Source organism: Rattus norvegicus, chromosome 17, assembly GCF_021556685.1.
Source record: "Rattus norvegicus strain SHRSP/BbbUtx chromosome 17, alternate assembly SHRSP_T2T, whole genome shotgun sequence".
NCBI classification, from domain to species: domain Eukaryota; kingdom Metazoa; phylum Chordata; class Mammalia; order Rodentia; family Muridae; genus Rattus; species Rattus norvegicus.
Genome location: NC_141550.1, coordinates 64,719,612 through 64,742,532, shown reverse-complemented (window position 1 = coordinate 64,742,532; position 22,921 = coordinate 64,719,612). Strand labels below are relative to the sequence as shown.

General features: G+C 47.4%; 1 protein-coding gene across 3 annotated transcripts in view; it reads right to left on the bottom strand.

Annotated features, from left to right (window-relative positions):
- Ryr2 (ryanodine receptor 2) overlaps positions 1-22,567 on the bottom strand; it is a 593,362-nt gene extending 570,795 nt beyond the window's left edge. For 2 of the 3 annotated variants that reach the window (NM_032078.3, NM_001191043.3), the window contains 1 exon segment: positions 22,141-22,555. In NM_032078.3, the coding sequence (NP_114467.2) occupies positions 22,141-22,188 (48 nt within the window). In that variant the 5' untranslated portion in view covers positions 22,189-22,555. 3 annotated transcript variants of the gene reach the window in all.
- Between the last annotated feature and the right edge of the window lie 354 nt (positions 22,568-22,921).

Here is a 22,921-nt window from a genome sequence, read left to right as displayed (position 1 = left end):
AAATCCACTTGACCAGTGGGAAATAGAATGTCCTGCCAGACAACAGACCCCAAAGGCCACATACCCCCCCACACGCCATGATACTGCTGCGACCAAATACCTGATAAGACACAATTTAGGGAAAAAGGGTTTGTTCTGGTTCACAGTTCGACCATATAATCCATCACATCAGAGAAGAGACATGAGGCAGCTAGTCACATTGTATCTGAAGTCAGGAAGCAGAGAAAGACGAATGCTGACACTCAGTTCATTCCCTTTCTTATATTCAGTCCAGGATCTCAGCCCATGGAATGGTACCACCCACACTCGTGGCGGACCTTCCCACCTTTGTTAAGCACTCGGTGCTTAATGCCCTCACTCGATGTTTAACATACAAGAATGAGGGCCTGAGTTGAACCTCCAGAAACCATATTTTAAGTCAGGTGTTATGGACCATGCTTGTAATCCCAGCCCTGATGACAGTGGAGACAGGTAGACTGCCGCGTGTCCCAGGACAACCAGGCTAGCCTACTTGGTATCCACCAGAGGGACGACGCTCAGGTTTGCCCTATGACCTCTGTATGAACATGCACACATGTGCATATGCATGTAAACCATCACAAACACTCACACACACACACACACACACACAAAACACATACACACACACACACACAACACACACACACAAAAGGGAGAGAGAGAGACACAGAGACAGACAGACAGACAGACCATTTAATAACATTCAAAGGTTAGGGGAAAACAATATAATGAAAAAACAAGTAAGACAAATTCTTTGAGAAATGGCACAATCAAATTATCTGAAGGGAAAAAACTTGAAAATCAAACACTACAAGAAAATATCTGAGCTCTTGCCTAATACAACACTGAAGACAAAAATAGGCTTTCCCAATGCACTAGAAAAAAACCATTGCTGGTAACTTTGGTGCCTCATGTGGGTTTAAACATTTGTGCCCCTGGTGGACATTTTCAAACATTTTCTTTGGAAAATACTTCTCTCCTAAGCTAAATGTTACATAAACATTCCTGATTCTCACAGACTCCTTTAGTCATCTGAGTAACAGGCATTAATAATTAAATCCCATACGAAGGTCCTCTCTGTACCCGTAGCATAGTCATAAATGTCTGATTTGCTGTGCCTAGTTTGAAATTGGTTATCCTAGATATCAATAAAGTTAAAACCATTAGATATGTAAAGAAGCAGATTCATGTGTCAGAACACACATAAAATGATCACCCTGCCTGCAATCATGTCCTTGAACCTCTGTGGCTGCTCCCGCATGGTTTGCTGGAGTGAGATCCACTATCTCTCCATCCCTAACCCGGTCAGATTATCAAGAGACAGCATTGCTGGGACAAGCTGCAGCACACAGCATGGATTGCTCTCTGACCTAGAATACTCCTTGAGTTATTCTCCTTGCTGTGACCAAGAATCTGAGGAGAAGCAACTCAAAGGAGGGGATTTATATCTGTTCTTACTCTAAGAGCAAAGTCTGCCATGGTGAGGGGGCAGGGCAGGGCTTGTTTTCATCGAGGTGCATCAGAAACCAGAGAAGTCGTAGCCCCAGGCTCAGCTGGTACTCCTGGGGTATCACAGCCTATGGGATGGTGCCACTTATACTAGCCGTGGGTCTTTTCACCAAAGCTTAGGATCACTAGAAATACTCCCACAGATGGGCCCAAAGGTGTATCTCCTAGGTGATTCCAAACCCAGTCAAGATGCTATCCAAGAATATCTTCACGATTCTTCAAGATGCTATTCATGGACATCTTCATTGACGTTCTCCTCCAGAGAAACTTAGAACAGGCTTTAGTTTTATTTTTTTCAAAAATAGAGATTATGGGGGCTGGAGAGATAGCTGAGTAGTTAAGAGCATGTTCAGGGTGCTGGAGAGATGGCTCAGCAGTTAAGAGCACTGACTGCTCTTCCAGAGGTCCTGAGTTCAATCCCAGCAACCACATGGTGGCTCACAGCCATCTGCAATGGGATCCGATGCCCTCTTCTGGTGTGTCTGATAGCTACAGTGGACTCATATAAATAAAATAAATCTTTAAAAAAAAAAAAAGAGCATGTTCAGGGCCAACGACCTGAGGAAGTCTTCTTAGACATGAGGCAAAAAGCACAATCCTCAAAAGAAAAGTATTAATAAAAAGTACTTTACCGAATTAAAAACATTGGTTCTGCAAATAAATCCGCTAAGAGGGGAAAGATGAGCTACAGGAAATGTTTGTGCAAGTCACACAGCTAACAAAAGATTCCTCTGAATTGATAAAGAACTCGCAAAACAACAGGGCGGGCCAGAGGACGGCTCAGCCATTAACAGGTTAAACAGTTCTTGCAAAGGCCTGGGATTCGGTTCCCAGCACCCATGTCAGGTGGCTCACAACCACCTGTTATTCCCATTCCAGGGGATCTGACACCCTCTTCTGACCCCGCCCCAACAGCACAGAGAGGTATCACTCTACACCCAGTAAAACCGCTAAACCTTTTTAAATAGTGACAATCCCCAAAGATGGCAATGATATAGACAAGCTACTTGTGCCACCCAAGGCTGGTCATCGTGTTTCATGGGACAGATGTTCTGCAGACTGATTTAGCAAGTGTCTTTAAAAAAAAAAAAAAAAAAAAAAAAAAAAAAAAAAAAAACCTAAAAGTGTACTGGTCAACCTAACAAATAAAACCCCCAAGCATTTCCCCTAGAGAAATACAAATCATTCCAGCACTCGGGAGAGATGGCTCAGTTGGTAAAGTGCTTGCTTGGTAAAGAGCTGAGTTTAATCATCAGGACCTGTATAAAAATGCAGGGCATGGTGGTGTACACTTGTAATCCAAGCACTGGGTTGGGGGGGTGCGGCAGAGAGAGGAGGCTCCCTGTACCTCTCTGGCCAGTCAGACTAGTATGTTAAGTGAGATCTACGCTAGAGGGTAGCCCTCAGAAACAAAGTGGACAGTGCCTGAACTTGACCTCTAGCCTCCACAGACAAATGCAGTCACACATATGTATACATACACCATATTAAAGAAAATTAAAAGGAAGCACACGCATGGTACAGCCGCGTTACCATTCAATGGAGGACTTGGTTATGATGAAGCTGGCACTGAGAATACCTTCCCGTGGTGTTCTGAACACAGCCATAAAACTGGATGGAATAGATTATCTGAAGAGATTGGGGGCCTGCTGCATCGCACATGACAGGAAGTTCCTTTTACACAGAATGTCTCCCGGTAGGACTGTGGCTACATTGTATGAACTGAAATGCTCACATCCACAGAAAGAGTCTGGTGGGATCCAAGTATTTTTGTAAGATTTCTTTTTATTTTACCAGCATTTGCCTGCACATACGTATTTGTGCCATGAGCATGCTGTACCCTCAGAGACCAGAAGTGACCATTGTCAGCCACTCAGCAGGTGCTGGGAATTGAATATGGGTCCTCTGTTGGCATTTGGTCTAGGCTCCGCCCCAGTTACCTGGCAACAGCCATATGTGCCTGACTCACTATAAAGGGGGCTGCTTGCCCCCTCTTCTCTCTCTCTCTCTCTCTCTCTCTCTCTCTCTCTCTCTCTCTCTCTCTCTCTCCCTTCCTCCCTCCCTCCCTCCCTCCCTCCCTCCTTCTCTCCCTCCCTCCCTCCCTCCCTCCCTTTCTCTGTCTCTACTACTCTGGCAACTCTCCTCCTCATGCCCTGAATAAACTCTATTCTATACTATACTGTCCTGCAGTTGGTCCCTCAGGGGGAAGGGATGCCTCAGCATGGGCCCACAAAAACACCCCCTTCCCCCACACCTTACCACACCATCCACCAAACACATTCCTTCTCTCACCTTATCTTTTTATAAAACACAACACCTACAAAAGCAAATGCTCTTAACCACTGAGCACCTCTCCAGCCCAGGTATTTAGATGAGACCTAGAAGGAGGCTTGCCTTTGAGGAACACAGTGCAAAGAACTCACAGTCTTAATCTCTTCAGGCTGCTGCAACAAAATGCCAAAAGAGGAGTTTATTGTCCTCTGTTATGAGACAGGCGGTCTGGGACTGGGTGCAGCCTAGTGGGGTTCTGGTGAGGATCCTCTCTGGGCCTGCAGATTGCTGCCTTTTTATCAAAGTCTCACATGGTAGGTAGACAGTGAGCAGGAGAGCTCTTTGAGATCACTTTCAAAGAGGAAAAGCCCATTCATAAGAACCCTACCTTGTGACCCACTAACCTACCAGAGGCTTTGCTTTCTGATTCTGACCCTGTGGGGTCAGGATCTTGAAACCTGAATGTGAGGAAGACACATTCAGCCTGTTTTCTGTTTTAACACAACAGGAAGTGAGGTAAGAGGCTTAAATCCATGTGTTTTCAAGCTTCATGTGCACAGGGCAAGATCCTCGGCAGCAAGAGAATCTGGGATTCAAAAGCAACAAAGAATTTCTTGGAAAAGCACAGGTAAAACCAAACACAATAAACTGTCTCTTTTCCCTAAAATTGAGGGGAAGTAGTAAAGATCTACTATCATAACTTACCATATCATACATATCAAATGTGTTGTAAGGAACACATTTCTCCCTGACTGATCTCTGTTGACACTATCTTATTACAAAATACTAGCGGGGCTGTATACTATGACCATGTAGAAGCTAATTCCAAATTTTAAACTAAAATGAAAGGAGCTAAGAACATCAACCCCTTTCTTAAAGAACTACAAGGAAGTTTGAGTGCTTAACAAGGCAGCATCAACATTTAATGTTAAGAAAAAGTTAAGGAGCAAGGAAAGTCAAGCAAACCAATGGGATGGAACACAGACTCCAGCAACAGACACCACCTGCTTCCTACATGCAGCCGCTGCAGTACTGGGAAGAAACAACCCCTGCAATAACCAAGACTGGATCACAGAGACATCCAGATGTGGGTTACGGATGAGGACTGATCGATCAATCACGAACCCAGGCTATGAACGCAAACTAAATTCTAGGTGATTCATAGAAATACGGTGGAAGGAGAGAACTGTTCTATGACCCACACACAAAAACTGTGGCATAAGTGCAACACACACACACACACACACACACACACACACATCAAACAACTACATAAATGTAAAAGTTTGAACATGGGTGAAAGGGAGAACTAGACTTCACGACCATGAGACTCTACTGCTCGTCACGATCAAAGGACCAGGAAGAGAGAAGAGGCTTCGGCTTTTCCCTCACCTGGGCTTGCACAGGTCTTACACATGCTGTCCCACCCCTGTGAGCTCACATGTGCCTATGCCCTGCTGCGTCTAAAACTGTTGTAAGAGCCAGAGGTGGTAGATGACTACCATGAGGAACCCTTGGGGGACCTGCTTGGAAAGTTGTCTGTAGGTAACTTACTGACTTTCAGCAGAATGGACATGGCTGGAGTTCTTTTTCCTCCCTCCTGTGCTACAACCAAACAACTGACAAAAGGCAAATAAATCATGAGAGGTCTATTTTGGCAGTTTCGGGAGCTACAGTCTATCATGGCGGGGAAGGCAATAGTCAGCTCTGTGGAAGAGTGTCACACGGCAGCTCATGGCACCAACTAGGGGAGAAACAGTGAAGGAAGCAGAGCCACTGTAAACTTCAAGGTCCATGTCTCAGTGATCCCCTTCTTCCAATGTGGCCCGACACCCCAGGCATTCATAACCTCTAACAGCACCAGCAGCAGGGATCAACTATTCAAACACTCAAGCCTGGGAAACACACAGGTGGATCTCTATGGACTGACGGCAAACTGGTTGACTTAGTGAATTCCAGGCAGGCCAGGACTGCATAATGAGACTCTGCCTCAAAAATAAACAAACAAATAAATAAATAAAGTTTGTGTTTTATTAGATTATTATAACATATAACATATACTTATACATTCTATTTATTATATTATATATAATTTTTAAAGGCTAAGAGTAAATTGGACCTGGTGGCATATACCTGTGATCACCACACTCAAGAGCCCTGGGCAGGAGAATCATTAGTTCAAGGGTACCCTGGGCTACATAATGAGTCTAAGAGTCACCTGACTAATAGCCAACCTCCTCAAGAAGAGAACAGGAAAGGAGAGAAAAGACAAGGAAGAGGGAGGAATGGAGTCATGAAAATAATGCATGTACTTTATATTTCTACAGCTACAAACATAAAAAAGTTTCAGCCAGCATTTTATTGAACTCATTAATTTTCTCTTGGGTAAAATAGAAAAATGTACACCAGGATATTATATGGAGGTGTGGGGCTGATTTGGCAAAAGGTTTAATGGTTAATCTTACCCAGGTGGCCATGGCTCCCGGTCTCAGCTGTTTTCTCATTTAATGTCTTATTAGTAACAAAATACCCCGACTGAAAACAACTGAGGGGAAGAGGAGTTTATTTCAGCTCACGGCTCCAGGATAGTCCATCATGAAAGGACTTCAAGGCTAGAGCTTGGAAACAGACCTGCTCGCCTTTGCACAGAGCACTGACCAACACCAAAGATGTTCAGCAAGCGCCACAGAGGATGCTCAGCTAGCTTTCACAAACACACCAAGACCATCTGCCTAGAGAATGGTGCCACTCACAGTGGGCTGGACCTTCCTCCACCTGTTAACAATCAAGACAACATACCCAGAGGCCAATCTGATCTAGGCAATTCCACAATTCAGGGTCCTCTCCCAAATGATTCCACCTTGTTTCACACCGACATTTAGAACTAACCAGCATGCCAGAAAGCAATGGTCTTCCTTCACCACATACATCAACACTGGACAGTGAAAACATTAGCCTGCTGGATCGTCCACCCAGTGTTCATAGCATGCACAAAAACTAGAACAACCACAGAGTTAATCATGAAAGCCAATAAAAATGGATGCCCCCCCAAACTCAGCAATGAGTACCCAAATAGAAACCATAATTTATCCCCCTTATCACCTTCTCAACTCTGATTAACTCTTATACCTTCTTTATCCTAGTCCACAGCACAGAAGGATCTTATCAAAAACACTTCAGTGATAATTTCCCCTGCCCATAAAAAGAGACTGAATTTATCTGACCTAAAAATAGAGCACATTTCCACAATATCAGGGCCTTTCCTGGAAGCTGTGCTTCTCAGGTAAGCAAAGTTCTTGACTCCTGGTGCTATGAACGTCATGCAGAAGAGAGCACCAGTGTTCGTATCTCGGATGCACAGATTGGTGAGCTCTCCTTGATTTCCTTTCCGGATTCTGTTGGGTCAGATTTTACTAAGATCCACGTTTCAGGCTCTGGCTTGTCCGCTGTCATTGTTAGCAGGAAGATTTAACATCCATTTCTGCACCGTGGTGAATCCTCACATGATCTTCTGCAGCTGCTTTAAACCAAACTGCCAGCAACAGAGGGAGTCATATCGGCTTGCCAAGCACTCCATCCATGCAGGGCAGCCGCATGAAGTGGGATGCGGGGACCACAGATGCCATTCTCAAGTGACATTCAAGTCCTCGTCTGAGACCTCCAAAGCAGTAATGATTAATATACATTTAGGGGCCAAGGGTCAACCCCAGTTATCGTTCTCAATCTCTCTTCACCTTAGTTTTTGAGACAGTCTCTCAGTGAATCTAAAGCCTTCTGATTTGGCTAGATTGGCTGGCCAGCAAGGACAGGGATCCCCTGTCTCCATCTCCCTAGCACTGAGATTGCAGGCACATGCTACTGCACACAGCTTTCCCATACGGGTTCTAACAGACCAGACCCAGATCCTCATGCTTGCAGAATAAGCTCTTTGCCAACGATGCCATGTCCCCCATCCCCCCAGAGCAACATTTTGTTTTCTGTGGCATTTGCCATGTTTCTTGTTTTACTAACCATGTGAGAGTCTCACATGGCATTTTGTTCTCTAGAAAATGTCCTAGGCAGGACTCAAACAAGAAATGTGTCACAGCAGACATGGTCATGCCTCATCAGTCTGCAACGGAAATGCTGGAAGGCCACCTCTTGCCATCTATTTGTGCCCAAGTGTTGCTATGCACACGTTTCCCTTCGTCACCTTCACCAGTGAGCAGATGGCAGAGTCTCACTGCAGCCAGGAAGAGGCAGGCGAGTCCTTTGGCCCCACTCCTCCCTGTTCTCCATTCGATTCTCAATCCTCCCTCACTTTTACACAAGAGCAGTTCGTGTTCTTCCAAGAGGAGAACTGGGTGTGTGGGCTTGGTCAGCCTGAGCTGTGGCTCATTCTTAAAGGTTTACTGGCACTTGGGGGTGTAGAATCTTGACCTTCATTTTCTGTCATTTGCTAAAGGAAATTCTTAACAAGTTCAGGGTAGAGACCGGGGAGAAGGCTCCATAGGTTAAGAGCACATTCTGGGCAAATTAGACCCTCCCCACAAGGCTTGGGGAACATCAAGGAGAAGAAGACGGGAAAAAACAAACCTAAGAAAGGGAGGATAGGAAAGAATGCCGTGAAGTGCTGTCTTTTAGACACTACAAGGCCACTGTGCTCATGAACTCACAGTAACTGTGGTACCTGCATTGAACCACACCAGTCAACACACCAGCACGAACAGGAGAGGGGTCATGAGGCCGCTCCTCTAACTGAAGAGCTGTTGGCAGTTGATGGTTGCTGAGGAGAGGAAAAAGTCATTTTTATTGAGAGGGTGCCTTGTTCAAGTTCAGGTGGTTGGCCCGACACCTACATCCAAGCAGGAAGCAAAAGTTCTTTTTCAAAAGAAGAGGAGGAGCCTGGGAACATGAAGCTGGGAGGTGAGTTGAAAGCACGTAAAGGGTGTGAGAAAGGGGAGGTGGATGGATGTAACCAAGGCACACTGTAAGCATACATGAAGTCACGAAAAAACAAATTTTAAAATAATTACTTTTTTTAAAAAAAGTTCTTTAGAAGATGCAAAATGTACACTGTGAACAAGTGCCACTGGTTAAGAACAGTTGCTACGTAAGCCGGAAGAACTGAGTTCAAGTCCCTAGCACCTGACATAAAAATCTGAGTATAGCTGCTGCAAGGAATTGTAACCCCAGTTGGGGCACAGGCAGTTGATCTGGGGAGAATAAGGCAGAGAGGAATAGATAAAGACATCTGACATCTTCCTCCAGCCCCCACATGTGCACACATGGGTACATACAACCATGATATATACATACACATGCACATGAGTCTAGTATGTATAGTTTTCATTCACATATAGATGTGCCTTATATGCACATAGGATGCATATGCGTTCAGGCAAGGGCAAACTGTATGTTAAACGTAGGCAGTTGTTAATATTTTGTCCAGTTGTCTTTGACACATGGGTTGCATATACTATAGTCTCAGGTACATAGTATAGTAATAGCCACCTCAGAGAAAGATTCTCAGACTAGGGGGATGGCTGAGTACTTGACACATGAGTGCGAGGGCGGAAGTCCGTCCCCAGAGCCCTTGTAAGAACTGAGGCACAGCCGCTCATACTTATGATCCTAGTACTGGAGGGGTAGAGGCAGGCAGCTGCCTGGGGCTCACTGACAGCCATCCTAGCCTGATCGATGAGCCTCAAGTCCCAGTGAGAGACCCTGGCTCAAAAACAAAGAAACAAATAAACAAAGAAAGAAAGAGAGGGGGGAGGGAGGGAGAGAAAGGAAGGAAGGAAGGAAGGAAGGAAGGAAGGAAGGAAGGAAGGAAGGAAGAAGGTAGGAAGGGAATAAATGGATCACTCTTGAGGAAGGACACTTTAGGCTGACCTCTAGCCTCCACATATACATGTACACATATGTGAAAATGCATCCACAACCACATGCACAAGCACATGTGGGCACCTACACCCACACATAGCCTGACAGGCACTGATTGAGGGCAGTCATGAGGCTGCAATCCATGCTCTGTCATGAACTGCAGATGCTCATTTTTCAGATCCCTGACGGTGTTGTGGTTTGAGTGGGAAGTGCCCCTTACCCTTCCCAGCCGATGGCACCGTTTGAGAAGGGAATGAAACCCTCAGGACCTAAAGCCTCTGGGAGGAAGTAGGTCGCAGTCTGGCTTCCCGTTTGCTCTGCTTCCTGAGTATGGATGTAACGTGACAACCCTTGCTTCTGCCACCATGCCATCCCTGCCATGATGTACTTTATCCCTTCTAGAACTGCAAGACACAATAGATCCTCTGTCTCTTAAATTGTTGCCATCTGGATAATTTACCACAGCAAGGAGAAAGCAACCAAGACAGGTGGTGAGACTAAGACACGCTGTGGGATTTGCACATATAAGTGCTAGATGGTTTACTGTTTTGATTTCTTTCAAAAAACATTGCTTTATAAGTTGTAAGCTGTGTGAGCAACATAGTGTCACTCGCATAAAACCGTAGGAATAAGACATCTAAAATTACAATTTTGCTCGATTTTTGTCCAACAAACTTACTGACATTTCTTTAACCACTTATCATAGCAGGGGAGCTATGGAGTGGTTGCTAACAGAACTCTCTGCTTCCTCTGTTTCAAAATGTTTCCCCGATATCAACTGTCAGATCACTCATCCCACTGTATCCCCGGCCTTACTATATCCTAGAAATTTTCTGTGGTTACACATTTAGGCAGTACAATCTCTGTGAGGCAGTCATCTTATGTTTTGAAAGGGCCATCGAGATGTGACCTTTCTTGCTCTCACCATTCACCAAAATGTCCCCTTTTGCAGATGAAATCATGCAAAGTTAACTCAAAGTCATATGATAACATGAGTGCCTCAAATGAGGTAAGACAAGAAGTAGTTGGGTGTGTGCAGACAGAGTCTGACTCCGTTTATGTGGGCACTCCGCAGTGGTCACATATGACACAATATCCTGTTCCAGGGCCCTCCTAGTACAATCCCATCTCCCTCCACATAACCTTAGAGCACAGTCCTTCCCATAGAAGAAGTGGAAGTCAGTAATTACCTTTGCTCTGATTTTGCCCTTATATGTCCCTCAACAGCCCATGTATTAAATAAAAGCTTGGTCCACAAGGTGGCACTACAGGAAGGTGGGACTTTGGGGGAGGTCTTATGGATACTGGAGCTGTATCTTTGAAGGGGACAGCAGAACCCATCCTAACCCTATTCCTCTTTCTCCCCCTTCCTGGCCATGAGGTTTTGTTTCCCCCACCCCTTGAGACATCAGTTTTAACACAGGCCCAGGAGCAACGGGCCCACTGGATCATGGAGTAAAGCCTCCCAGAACTGTAAGCCAAAATAAACTCTTATTGTTCATAAATGTATCACATGGGCTATTTGTCACAGTGAAGGAAAGCTGACTAGCACAACCCTTTTTGATATCCTTCTCTCTCTCTTCCTCTTCCTTGTGCCCCTGCAGTGGGTAGAGGAGGGTGGGGATGGGTCAAGAGAACCTTGATGCCATTGCCACAGTACAATGTGGCACATTGTGTGTGTGCTCTACATCTGGGCTTTGGTGACCAAGCAAAATATGGATAGTTTAAACAGAGCTAAAGCCCACAGGTAGAGTACTAACATAGGCTTGGTTCCTCCTATAGTATAGGGAAGCTCTGTCCCAGATGTTCCCCACCCTAGCTCCTAAAAGGCTCAGTGCTTCCCATCATCCTCCCTGAGGGTGGATCCCTCCTCCCAGCCCTCTCTTACTACAACACTGTTCATGTGGGAATGGGGCCTATGGCAGGGACGCCACTCTAACTTGATGGTCTCCATCAAGATCCTTCCTCCATATATGGTCACAGTCTGAGATACTGGGGATGTCAACATATCTTTCTAGTGAGAAAATTCAGTCCATAGTAACCTTCAGAATCAACGAAAATCCATGGGCTCCCCCATAAAAACTCATTGCAAGTCAACCTCAACCCATTTCTCAAGTCTTCTGAGCTCATCTGTGTCTCCCTCCTGTCCTTATATCTAATCAGTTACTAATCTATTCTCCACAGGGCCCCCTCGGCATATCCACAACCACCACCCCAATGCAGACCTCAGTTACCCTGCACTAACTCTGTACTGGAGCTCTCCTCATAGGCTTCTTAGCACTGGTCTCTGCTCTCAGTGTTCCGATTTATCTTATGAATTGCTGGTTCACCAGTCTTCCTAGAAGACAGACCTGATTCACCTCCCTCCCTCCAAAGGGCAGGAAAGAACAAGGGACCCAAAGCCCTTCTTACCTTACAAATATATTCAAATCCCTGGCCTTGGTCTCAAGGCTCCCCCACCCCACTTCTGCAATTGCCAGGGTCTATGCAGTCATTTTGTCTATTTCCCAAACTTGTCCCCTTTGTGTCCTCTGCCTGTTCCATCAGAACTCTGACAGGGAGCGAGCCAGCACTCTTGTGGGATAAACTGGTAACAACCTAATGAAATGATCATTTGCCAAGGAGTGGGCTGGAAGCAAAAGATGGAATCAAGCATAGAGGCTGGGTCATGCAGTGAGCATCAGTAGCTTTCCTCAGTTGCAGGGGGTGGAGGGTATGTTGTGTGCCCAGCACCAACAGGCAGAAGTCTAAAGGAGACAGAGCAGGGCAAAATGAGAAAGTATTCCTGGGAAGGAGGAGGAAAGTGACAAGACACCACCATAGCCCTTGGCCGAGTTCTCCTCCCCACTCCTTCTACTCTCCTCACCCAAACTCACCACATCCCACCCCTTCAGAGACACGCTGGTAATATGAAAGATCACCCCTCTAACCAGGCCACAGGGTGACTCAAACAGACACAAAGTGAGCTCATGACTGGGGCTTCACCTCTTTAATGAAAGGACTAAGATGCTATCACAGCAGCTTGGAAGGAGAGCTTTAAAAGCATGTGAACCTGTAAGCTCGCCAAGTGACCAATGCACTCCGCAAGCACAAGGTCACCAGACAGCAGCAGCACATTCCCAAACACAATCTGCAGCTTCGAGGAGGAGGAGGTGAAGGTTCAAGAGGTACCAGACTGGCTAGACCCACAGTGCATTGCCCAGACAGTATGAGTTTCCAGAACTATTACTATTCCAGGAGTTTTAAACAACTCGGGGACCAATAAAAGGCAGAGAGAGCCCTAAGAGATGAGTGGAACAGACAGCACAGCCGTCATTCCTTCCTATTTATCTATGTCAGTCGTCCACAAGTTTTTAGGAAGAGGAAGGGATGAAGATAGAGGGGAGAAGAAGAGGGAGGGGAGAGGAAGAGGGAGGGGAAAGAGAAGGGGGTGGAAAGGAGGGGGAGGGGAGAGGAAGAGGGAGGAGAAAGAGGAGAGAGTGGAAAGGAGGAGGGAGGGGAGAGGGAGGGGAAGAGGAGGGAGGGGAGAGGAAGAGGGAGGGGAAAGGAGGAGGGAGGGGAGAGGATGAGGGAGGGGGAGAGGGGGAGGGGGAGAGGAGGAAGGAAGATTTGGCATCTGGAAGAACCTAGCTCACCAACATCACTCACTCATAAACTGCCCTTGAGCCAGTCATCTCAGCCTCTGCAGCTCAGTTTCCTGATGTGTAGACGTGCAATTAACGGCTTTGTAGACTAAATGAATTGTTCCAGGAATCAGATGAATTATGGCTCTCCTGTCTGAGCTGAATAAATGGATGTGAAATCTTTGTCCTCCCATTTCCCTTCATGATAAAATTGTAGAGTTGGACCAGGATCCCTGAAGCTCCTTTCCAGCAGCCTGAAAATCATTCTTCAGCTTCTCCCACTACCTCAGAAAGCACAGGAGAGGGGGCGGGGGATGAGGGGATGAGGTCCCTCTCTCCTCACCAGTCTTTTCTGTTGTAGGATCTGTTCCTGGTCTCCATTCCCAACGTTATACAAAGTAAGACATCTGACTTCCCCTTCGTCTCTACTCACCCAACAGAGACAGTCCAAACTCTCTGAAGGAAGAATAATGGCAGAGCTATTTGTGTCTAAGCACTGGGTGCCATGGAGTACACATGGCAGGCAGGCAGCCAGTACCTCGTGCGTGGTCATCTCTTCCCCTTTACATATCTGCTGCCCTCTTCCGTGGAAGACAGACTCCAATGGGACAGCTTCCGACGGCTGCCACAGATGACTCGGTCCCTCCCAACAAGCACAAATGGCCCACGCTCAAGAATCACCCCATGTTCAGGAGACAGCACTACTCTGGAGTGTTTCCAAGAGCACAGCAGTGGGACTGAGCACTCATGGTTCTCTGACCTGAGCAAAGACATTTGTGGCAGCTCTCCATTGTCTGGGACTCAAGATGAAATGCTCTCCAGACATTCCCGTGAACCAGCATACCAGGACTTGGGTGGTGGCATTATCCTTGGAGACACATGTGAAAGTGTCACTGGACATAGGAGAGAGATGATCCCTCTGTGTTGTCCTGTTCAGTGTGAACTGAATGTGCTTTGACTGCCACTCGCTCCATCTGCTAAAGAGCACCGCCATGTTCATCATCTCTGCACCCGCATGAAAGCACGCAGGTCACGGTCCTCACAAGAAGAGCTTGTGTGCACATAGTCCAGTTGTTCCATCATTCCTGCTCTGCATGGCCCATGTCTTCCCATAGCGACATGGCCCTTCATAGGTACCTGGCAAAGTGTCATGGACAGAGCACACTTTAAGTACACACTTTCTGCAATGGTGACTTTCACACCACCGAAATTCAATTACCAGAGACAAACAGCTTAAGGTGGTTTCTGTCCATCGAGGCAGGGTGGCAGAAGATGGTCACACTGTGACAGACTGAGAAACAGAGACTAGCAGAAACCAGGCTAAGCAGTCTTCCAAGGGACCCACTTCTGCCAACTAAGCCCATGTGCTAAAGGTCCCACTCCCCAAACAGCACCACTATGTAAGGAACACATTCAAAGCACGAGATTGTAAGGATAGTTCACATTCAAACTATAGAGCCAGTGAATTAAAGGACCTAACACATTTTGCAAGAAATCACCCATCTCTACATGGGTCATCCAGACTTTCCCAAGTCATAGAGTCAGAGTCCTACTGTGTGGTGGGCATTCTCACCAAGTGTTCAGTAGTGTAAAATATGCACATCTGGTGGTGTAGAAAATATTTCTAAAGGAAGAAAGAAGGGCTGGGGATAGGATTTAGGCATGAGGACCTGAGTTTGACTTCCCAGCACCAAGTGAGGTGTTGTGTATTTGTAATTCCACTGCTGCAGAAAGAGAGTGGTAGGAAGATCCCTGGACCGTAGGTTAATGAGCAAGCCCTGGGTTTTATTGAGAGACCCTGTCTCAGTAAACAAGGAGGATGGCTCCCTGAGGCTGAGCTCTGACCTAGACATGCATGCACATACACATACACGCACACACACACACACACATACTTACACACTCACACACATAAACACAAACACACACATACTTACACACTCACACACAGACACACACTCACACAGACACACAAACACACACACACACACTCACACACACACTCACACAGACACACAAACACAAACCCACACTACCCCACTACCACTGCCATCACACCAACACACATACACACACACACATTCATGTACATGTAACCACATATATACACATATATGTACATATATATACACAAGGGAGAGAGAAAAGCAGAAGCCAAATCCTCCTGTTGTTTTAAATACAACCTCCAGGCGAGAGGTACCTGTTTCACCCTGTGGATGAGTAAAGGTTCCAGAATGGACAACCCTATATCCAACCCCTGTAACCCCCAACCCTGGCTGATGACTACTTCTCTGTACCAAACTCCGAGGCTCTCAGTAAGAATTCCACAAGAAAATATGCGATCAATATTAGAGTCCTACAGTAGACAGACATACAAGAAATAGAACAGGCAATAACAGCAGGTGGGGGTTGCCATGAAACATCAGTAGCCCCTGACTGAGACAGCACACACCAGACCGCTGGGCCAGCATTCCTCTGGGCTGAGACTGTACGTGAGACCAGAAGAACTTCCAGCAGTGTCTTCAGAGGACCCTGAATGTCCTCAAAGGAGCACATAGACACTGTGTGCTCTCAACACTGACGCCTCTGGCGCTGCCACTATCAGAACGGTAGTCCCTCACGCCATGCTTGCGTCCTCTGGCCTCATCTTAGACTTTCACCCACCAGACTTCCTATGCCACAGTCTCTACAGGGATGTCACCTCCACCAAAGCACACGTGAGAGTGGTTCTCACACAGGAGGAAGGGGTCTGTTGCCTATTTGACCTGCTATCGCCATGAGTTTCCCTCATACTTGTTCTTGATAGCTGACATGTTAACCCCAGGAAATTAACATTCCCCAACACAGCCCTGTTCTTCCCATGGAGAATTAGATAAGTGAGAAAAAGGTATATAACAGATTGAGGGGTTGGGGGAAGGTCAGAGAGTAAACGTAAGTTAGCTGGAATGATTCCAGAAAACCCTGTGGAGGACAGAGACAGTAAACCAAAGCATGAACGGGTAGATCATAAAAGCTCATGACTGAAGGGGGAAAAGTGAGCCTGGGTGGGAGAGGATTCTGAACTGAGGGGTGGGGAGGAAACCATCCTTAAATGGCAAGGAGGACTCAAAACAGTGGTTCTCTGGTCTATTATGTTCCTTTCAAATTCACATTGGAATCCCAACCTTCCAAGCGATGGGATCAATAGGTGGGGCCACTGGAAGGACTCTCTTGCATGTACAATCAGTGCCCTTATTGTAAAAGAATACACAGAGACCCCTTCCAGCTCTGGCTCTCAGGACTGAATGAAGTTGTGTTTGCCCCTCCCCCTGAAGATCCCAGATTTTGAGACACACATAAAGTTATGAGAGACACAGAAGGAGCAGAATGGAATCATTAGGGTTGACCAACCACAAAATCGGGGTAGAAAGCACACTCAAAAAGTATATAAAATAACCCAGGATGTGTCTTGCTTCCATGACCACATGAAGTAGCTTCAAAGCAGAGGGTCAGGTAAGCACCTTCTAAATGAGTTTCAGAGGAACAGAAGAAGAGAGGAGGCTAGGTTTGGGAATTAGGGAACAGAGTATCCAGGAGCAAGAAGTTAGAAAATCACAATGAGAGGTGAAATCCAGGAGCAGAGGCCACATTTGGAGGAGATGAGCTTGGAAATGAGGCATCGGGGCCAAACGGGGAGGGATGAACAGACAAGAAAACCAAAAGGAAGCATGGAGCGGAGACAAGCAGGGAAGAACAGAGCCACCAGTTCCTGACCAGGATCCAGAATGTATGCAGGCTGTGGCTCAGAAAGGAAGAAAGAGACTATTCTTTCTGAAGCAGGCAGGAAGGACAAGGGGTAGAAATGGGAAGGGATACTGACAAGGTCAAGATAAGGACAGATAGAACTCCAGGCAGACGTGTGGACCTCAAGCAAGGCTTCGAGGATCGCTGCACACTTTGGTACCATTCTGAGACAATAACCTGGAGTATGATACCCACCAAGTCCCTTGGATACTCTACGCTTCGATTTCATTCTCTACAGGACTGGGAGAGGAGAACAGAATGGGGACCATGTCCTAACTGTCGCAACCTACCTGAGACTAAAGATAGTCTATGTGTTGTTTTTTCCCCCTTCCATCAGTCAGCCAACCTTGAAATCTTTTACGATCATCATGAAAAGGAAACCATCCTCTATGTACTACAAATGTCTCTTTAATACCCAAGATCGTGGGGTGCATGCAGAAGGCACTCAGCAAATGAGTGTCTGCATCACCAGAATTTCCCCGAGTCTCAGGGAGGCCAGATGAATGCCTTATCACCCCTTTCTCTCATTCAGACACCATCTGCAGCCACTCGGGTACCCCATGCTACCATCTGTCTTTAGGTAATTCATCTTTTATTTAAAAATTAAGAGTTATCTAAAGCTGAAGTACAAATAAGGCAGAATGTCAAATAAATTCATGTTCCGGGTGTTTGAGATCCTGCCCTTCTTGCAAAGTGTACACACTGATTTCTAAGTGGTTTGGTTCTTGTTTTGTTTTGTTTTGTTTTGTTTTGTTTTGTTTTGTAAGTCTAATGACCTATCCTGGGCACTGAGGAAGGGGTTCCATCAGTTCCTTGAGGAAGTACCATGGTACACTTTTATCCCAAGCTCTCTGTGGTTTCAAGACCAAGAAAGCAAATATCCACAGCTCGCTAGATCCTCTCCACTGACACTCCTGAAGCCAAAGAAAAAGCCTGGGGTTCCTGTCTGCTGTGAGGTACTGTTTTCACACTAGTGATCTTCTCTCTGTCCCACAGCGAGTCATGGCCACCCCGCCCTGGCAGTACTGATTGCTGACCTTAATGGTTTCTGTTTACTGCTATGAACTGATTGGCAATTCCTAAGATGCTCTTTGTCACTCCAGAGCAAGATGAACAAGCACGGAAAGCAATCCCCCAGGAAAGAGCTCCCTCTGCAAAGGCTTCCTAGTAGAACGATCTCTGCAGCCAGGACCCAAATTCAAAGTCTCTTCTTGTGCATAATACTAGCTACACAATCCAGCATGTGACCAGGGTAGTTCAGCCCTACTTACAATGATGGAGAAAAAACACAAGCAAAGGACTGAAAGCATCATAACCCCTAGCAAGGTCACTTAACAACACACGTGTCCTTAAGTTGAAGGCATATCTTATAGCGTCTGTGAAATTGCACAAGATTGCTTGAGGGGAAAAAAATAGTGTTAGGCTGACAAGATGGCTCAGCGGGGAGCTGTACTTTCTGCCAAGCAACATGAGTCTGATCCCCAAGATCCACATGATAAGAAGAGAGAATTAACCTCTGCAAGTCATCCCCTGACCACCACTAGAACACCAGAAAGTACACATGTATGCACATACATACATAGACACACAATAAAAAAAAAATAAATAAATAAAGTTTTTTTTAAAAAAACAAATGATCTATGTTTTTAAATACCAAATTACAGCTCATTGCTATGTTGGCAAGCCCATAGAAGTTTTTAAGATATGAGAAGCCACGCATCTCAAGTCATGCACATGTCTGGTGTTGATGGTTTGATTTATGATACGACGATTCACCTGTCCCAAGGGCTACGCACATCCGAAGCAACTTCTCAGCCCCTGTAAGTATAAACAGAGCAGAGGGAGCTTGTCTCCATCTGGTAGGGAAGCCACCTATCACCTGCTGGGAAGGGATTTTGGCAAACAACAAAACCAGCAATGAAGAAAAAGAGATGGAAACCAGACCGATCTCAGGCTAACGGTGACAAAACCCTCACAAATGAAGACATCCTTGACAGCAACAGAGAAGACACAACTCACGCAAAGGCTCCATTACAGATGTCACCTCTATATCCCTTAGCAACAATCTCGGACCTCTTTCAGAAAAGAAAAGGGAAGGGGGGGCCGTGGATGGTAGAGAAGCTTCATTGTGCTGGAACGCAGATTCCAAACCCAACTGACATGACAATAATCAGGGTATGCTAATCAGATTGTGTAAATGTCTGGTGCACGGCACAGTCACCCGTGACTGATTTTTTTTTTTATGTACAACAGCTCTATTACTCCCAGAAAGACCTCAGTTACAACTAGTGAATCAAAATATGCAGCCTAATGCTCCCTGGTACCTGTGCCTTTAAAAAAAAAAACAGAAATGAGGGGCTGGGGATGTGCTTGTGTGACACACACAAAGCCCTACATTCATTCTTCCAGCACCATATCAACCTGTCGTGAGCACAGGCCTGTAATCCCAGCACTCGGGAGGGGGAAGCAGAAGAATCAATAGGTCAAAGATATCCTTATCTACAAAGCAAGTTCAAAGCCAGCCTGGAATTTTAAAAAATTTAAAAGGGAAGGGGGGGAAATGACACCAGGTATGGTGAGTCCTGTAATCTCAGCGCCCTGAAGGGTGAGATAGGCTCTCCATGAATTCTATACCATACTGTGCTACAAGATAGAGAGCTGCAGGCCAGCCTGGGCTCTCAAGTGCGAACATAAATAAATAAAAGCAAAAATGAAATAAGTCATAATGACACGTGCACATCTCAGGGCTGGGGAGGAGGATGAGAGTAATAAAGGGATGGCACACTTGCCTTTCCTATCCTCATTAACATCACTGAACCATCAACATGCTCAGGTTAAAGAATAAAATGGAAAGGATCCAGGGCAGCGGACAGGGGAGCTGGGGAAAGACTTGAGAATTATCTTATTAGAATCACAAGCTCAGAAAAAGATGCATTCCTTTCAGATATGAATGGCACCACACGCACACACACACACACACACACACGTGCACACACACACACACACACACACACACACACACACACATCCTTCTCCACACTGCTACTCCTTCAAGGTCATTTATCATCAGCACAACAACCTACTAATGTTTTATTAAAAGAAGAATCTCAGCCTAGGACTGCCAGACCTTACCCAAGCCCCACTTATCAAAGGTGTTGCTCTGGCTGACAGGCAGCTGCTAAGTGGCATAGAGTTAACGTGACTTTATATGTGGAAAGAAAAAAAAAACCCTACAGGCAAGCCCAGTACCTCAGTCCCCATTAAACATTCTGATAACAGCATCTCCATAGGCTGAGCTTAGCATTTAAGCCTGCAGAGAGCCCTTGAACGCACAAAACCAGCCAAAATTTCCTGGCTAATTTTAACCCTGCAGAGTCTAGAACAAACTGAATTTTAAAGCCATGCAGCAGCTAAATATGTAGTCTGCCTGAAAAAGGCATTCCTTGGTCTTTGAGGTTACAGCTCGACTTGTTGAAAACAAAACAGAACTTTTAGACAATTGTCCACTAAGAAATGTGATAAACTGTATTGCTAGAAGGTTTCGGATACCCTCATAAGCGATCTCTTAGTGAAGATGCTCTCTTAAGGTCTGGGTGCAGCCTTGTTCAGATCACATCAGTGTTCTCCTGATTGGACCACTGATCTGCACTCACAGGCCTCTCTGGAATGCAAATGACCCACCCCCCAAATACTAGGAATAAGTAAAGTGAGCAGGGGAATGGGCTCCTAATAACACCATCCGGATTTCATCCAAATACCCAAAAGTTATCTTCCAGCTAGTATTTCAAATTTTCCCTATCGGTGGTATTTTCTGTGAATCTGGAAGGGACTGTACCTGGAAGTGGAATGTGAAGACTGCCGGGAAGAAGTCCCAGCAGAAAATGCAGTCTTGGGTGGAAAGTCCAGGAGTCCTGTCAGGGTGATATTCTTGGGAAAAGCAGAGAGGTAGGGAAGGAAAGACTGGGATGATGCAGAAAAGGCTAACCAGATTTTTGTAATAGGGAGTCCCTTCGTTTCTTTGGCGCTTGAGGCTCAAAGGTTTGGAGGTGAGCAAGGGGCTGGGAAGTATCTGCAGTGTAAACACAGTCAGGAAGGAAGCAGCAGCGCCAAGAGACACTTAGAATCTTATTAGAGTGAGGCCAGTCTTTCCCTGCTTACCACACAGTGTGGAAATCCCGAGCATCCACCCTTCCCTTGTACACACACGCACACACACACACACACACACACACACACACACACACACACACACACACACACTTGCTTGCAGGCACGCACTTTGCAGCACTCGGTATTCAACAAGCCAGCGTTTAGAGAACGACACATGTTCATGATGCCCACCACCCTCTGTAAATTCTTTCACGCAACGCGCTCGCGCACACACAACGCACACGAATGCACACTCATACACACACACACACACACAGTTCCCATGTACACACACACAGTTCCCATGTGTTCTGAAAGCTGTCGTCACAAAAACCAGCATGGCACCATGCCGGGAACTGTGGGGACCACCGTAGCAAGCCTCCATAGCATTGGTATCAGCCTGACTTGGAGACACCCTGGGGGCAGCCTTCTCAGCCCTAGCCAGTCACTATATGAGCGATGCCAACTACTCGGATTGCGATATCTTCGGTCCGTGATGGCGCGCAGACGCAGCCCCGAAGCCCCAGGGACGGCGAAAGCCAGAGTCGCCACGTTACGCGCGCCCCACGGAACACGCAGCTCTGCACCCTAGCCTGAGGCGGTCGAAGAGGTCCCTGGTCAATTCTGGCTCCCGCAGCTGGGTAGTGCCCGCCCGGGTGCCTCCCGCTGGCTCGCCAAGCTGTCACCGCACTGGGTCCTCTTGGTTTTCCACTTGCGCGCACAGACACGCGTCCTGCCCTTCCCCGGCCAGACCCGCACACCTGCACACATGTGGCGATGCAGACCCCTTCGGCATTCCTGGGGCGCCTCTGGCGGACCAGAGGCGGCCCCGCAGCCGGCTGTCACTCTACAGGGACCCTGCCGGGGGCTCCCAGGCACCCCTTCCCCTGGGAGATGCGCGCCGCGACATGGCACTTACAGTTCTCAGGAACTGGATCTCGTCCTCGCCTTCGCCCGCATCAGCCATGGCTCCGCGCTCCTGGCCCGCCGGCTCCGGAGCCCGGCGGAGCCCGGAGACCGTAGCCACTTATGCTGCTGCTGCGGCTTCTCTGGGCGCTCCAGTCACGGCTACCCGGGATGTTCTGGGGGCTCCGGTGGCTGCTACTCCGGTCGCTACCCCTGCGGCGGCTACAGCCAGGAGCCGAGGCGCCCCGGGGGCCGCGCTACTGGTGCCGACAGCCCAGCGGTCGGTCCCCCTGCAGCGCGGCGGAGGCGGGCGCGCGGGGGCGGCCGAGGCGCGGGGCCTCCCTGCGCCGCACGGTGCGGGAGGAGGGCAGCCCGGCGTGAGGACGCAGGGAGGAGGCCCCACTGCCCGGCGCACTCGGCCCGGGCTCCCGCCAGCGAGTGCCCAGAGCTCGCGGAGCTCGGCTAGTGCAGCGGCGGGGGCGGGCTGGGGGCGGGCGGGGAGGAGCTGCCAGCCCCGGCTGCTGCAGGTAATCCGCAGCCCGCTCCTCAGGCCGCCAGCGCCGGGGCACAGCGCCGCCTACTGGCAACTCGAGGAATCAGCCGGCGCGTGCCAGAGCGCTCAGCCATCCCCTGCACCTGTGCCCTTCCTGACCTCAAGTCCAACAAGCTCAGCTTCCTGCTGAGCCATGTTATGGCACTTGCCACCCATTTCCAAAGCCTCTTGGACTATTGCACGGGAAACTCTCCTTCTCCCCGGGTACACAGAATGGGGACCCTCTAAGTGTAGTCGATAC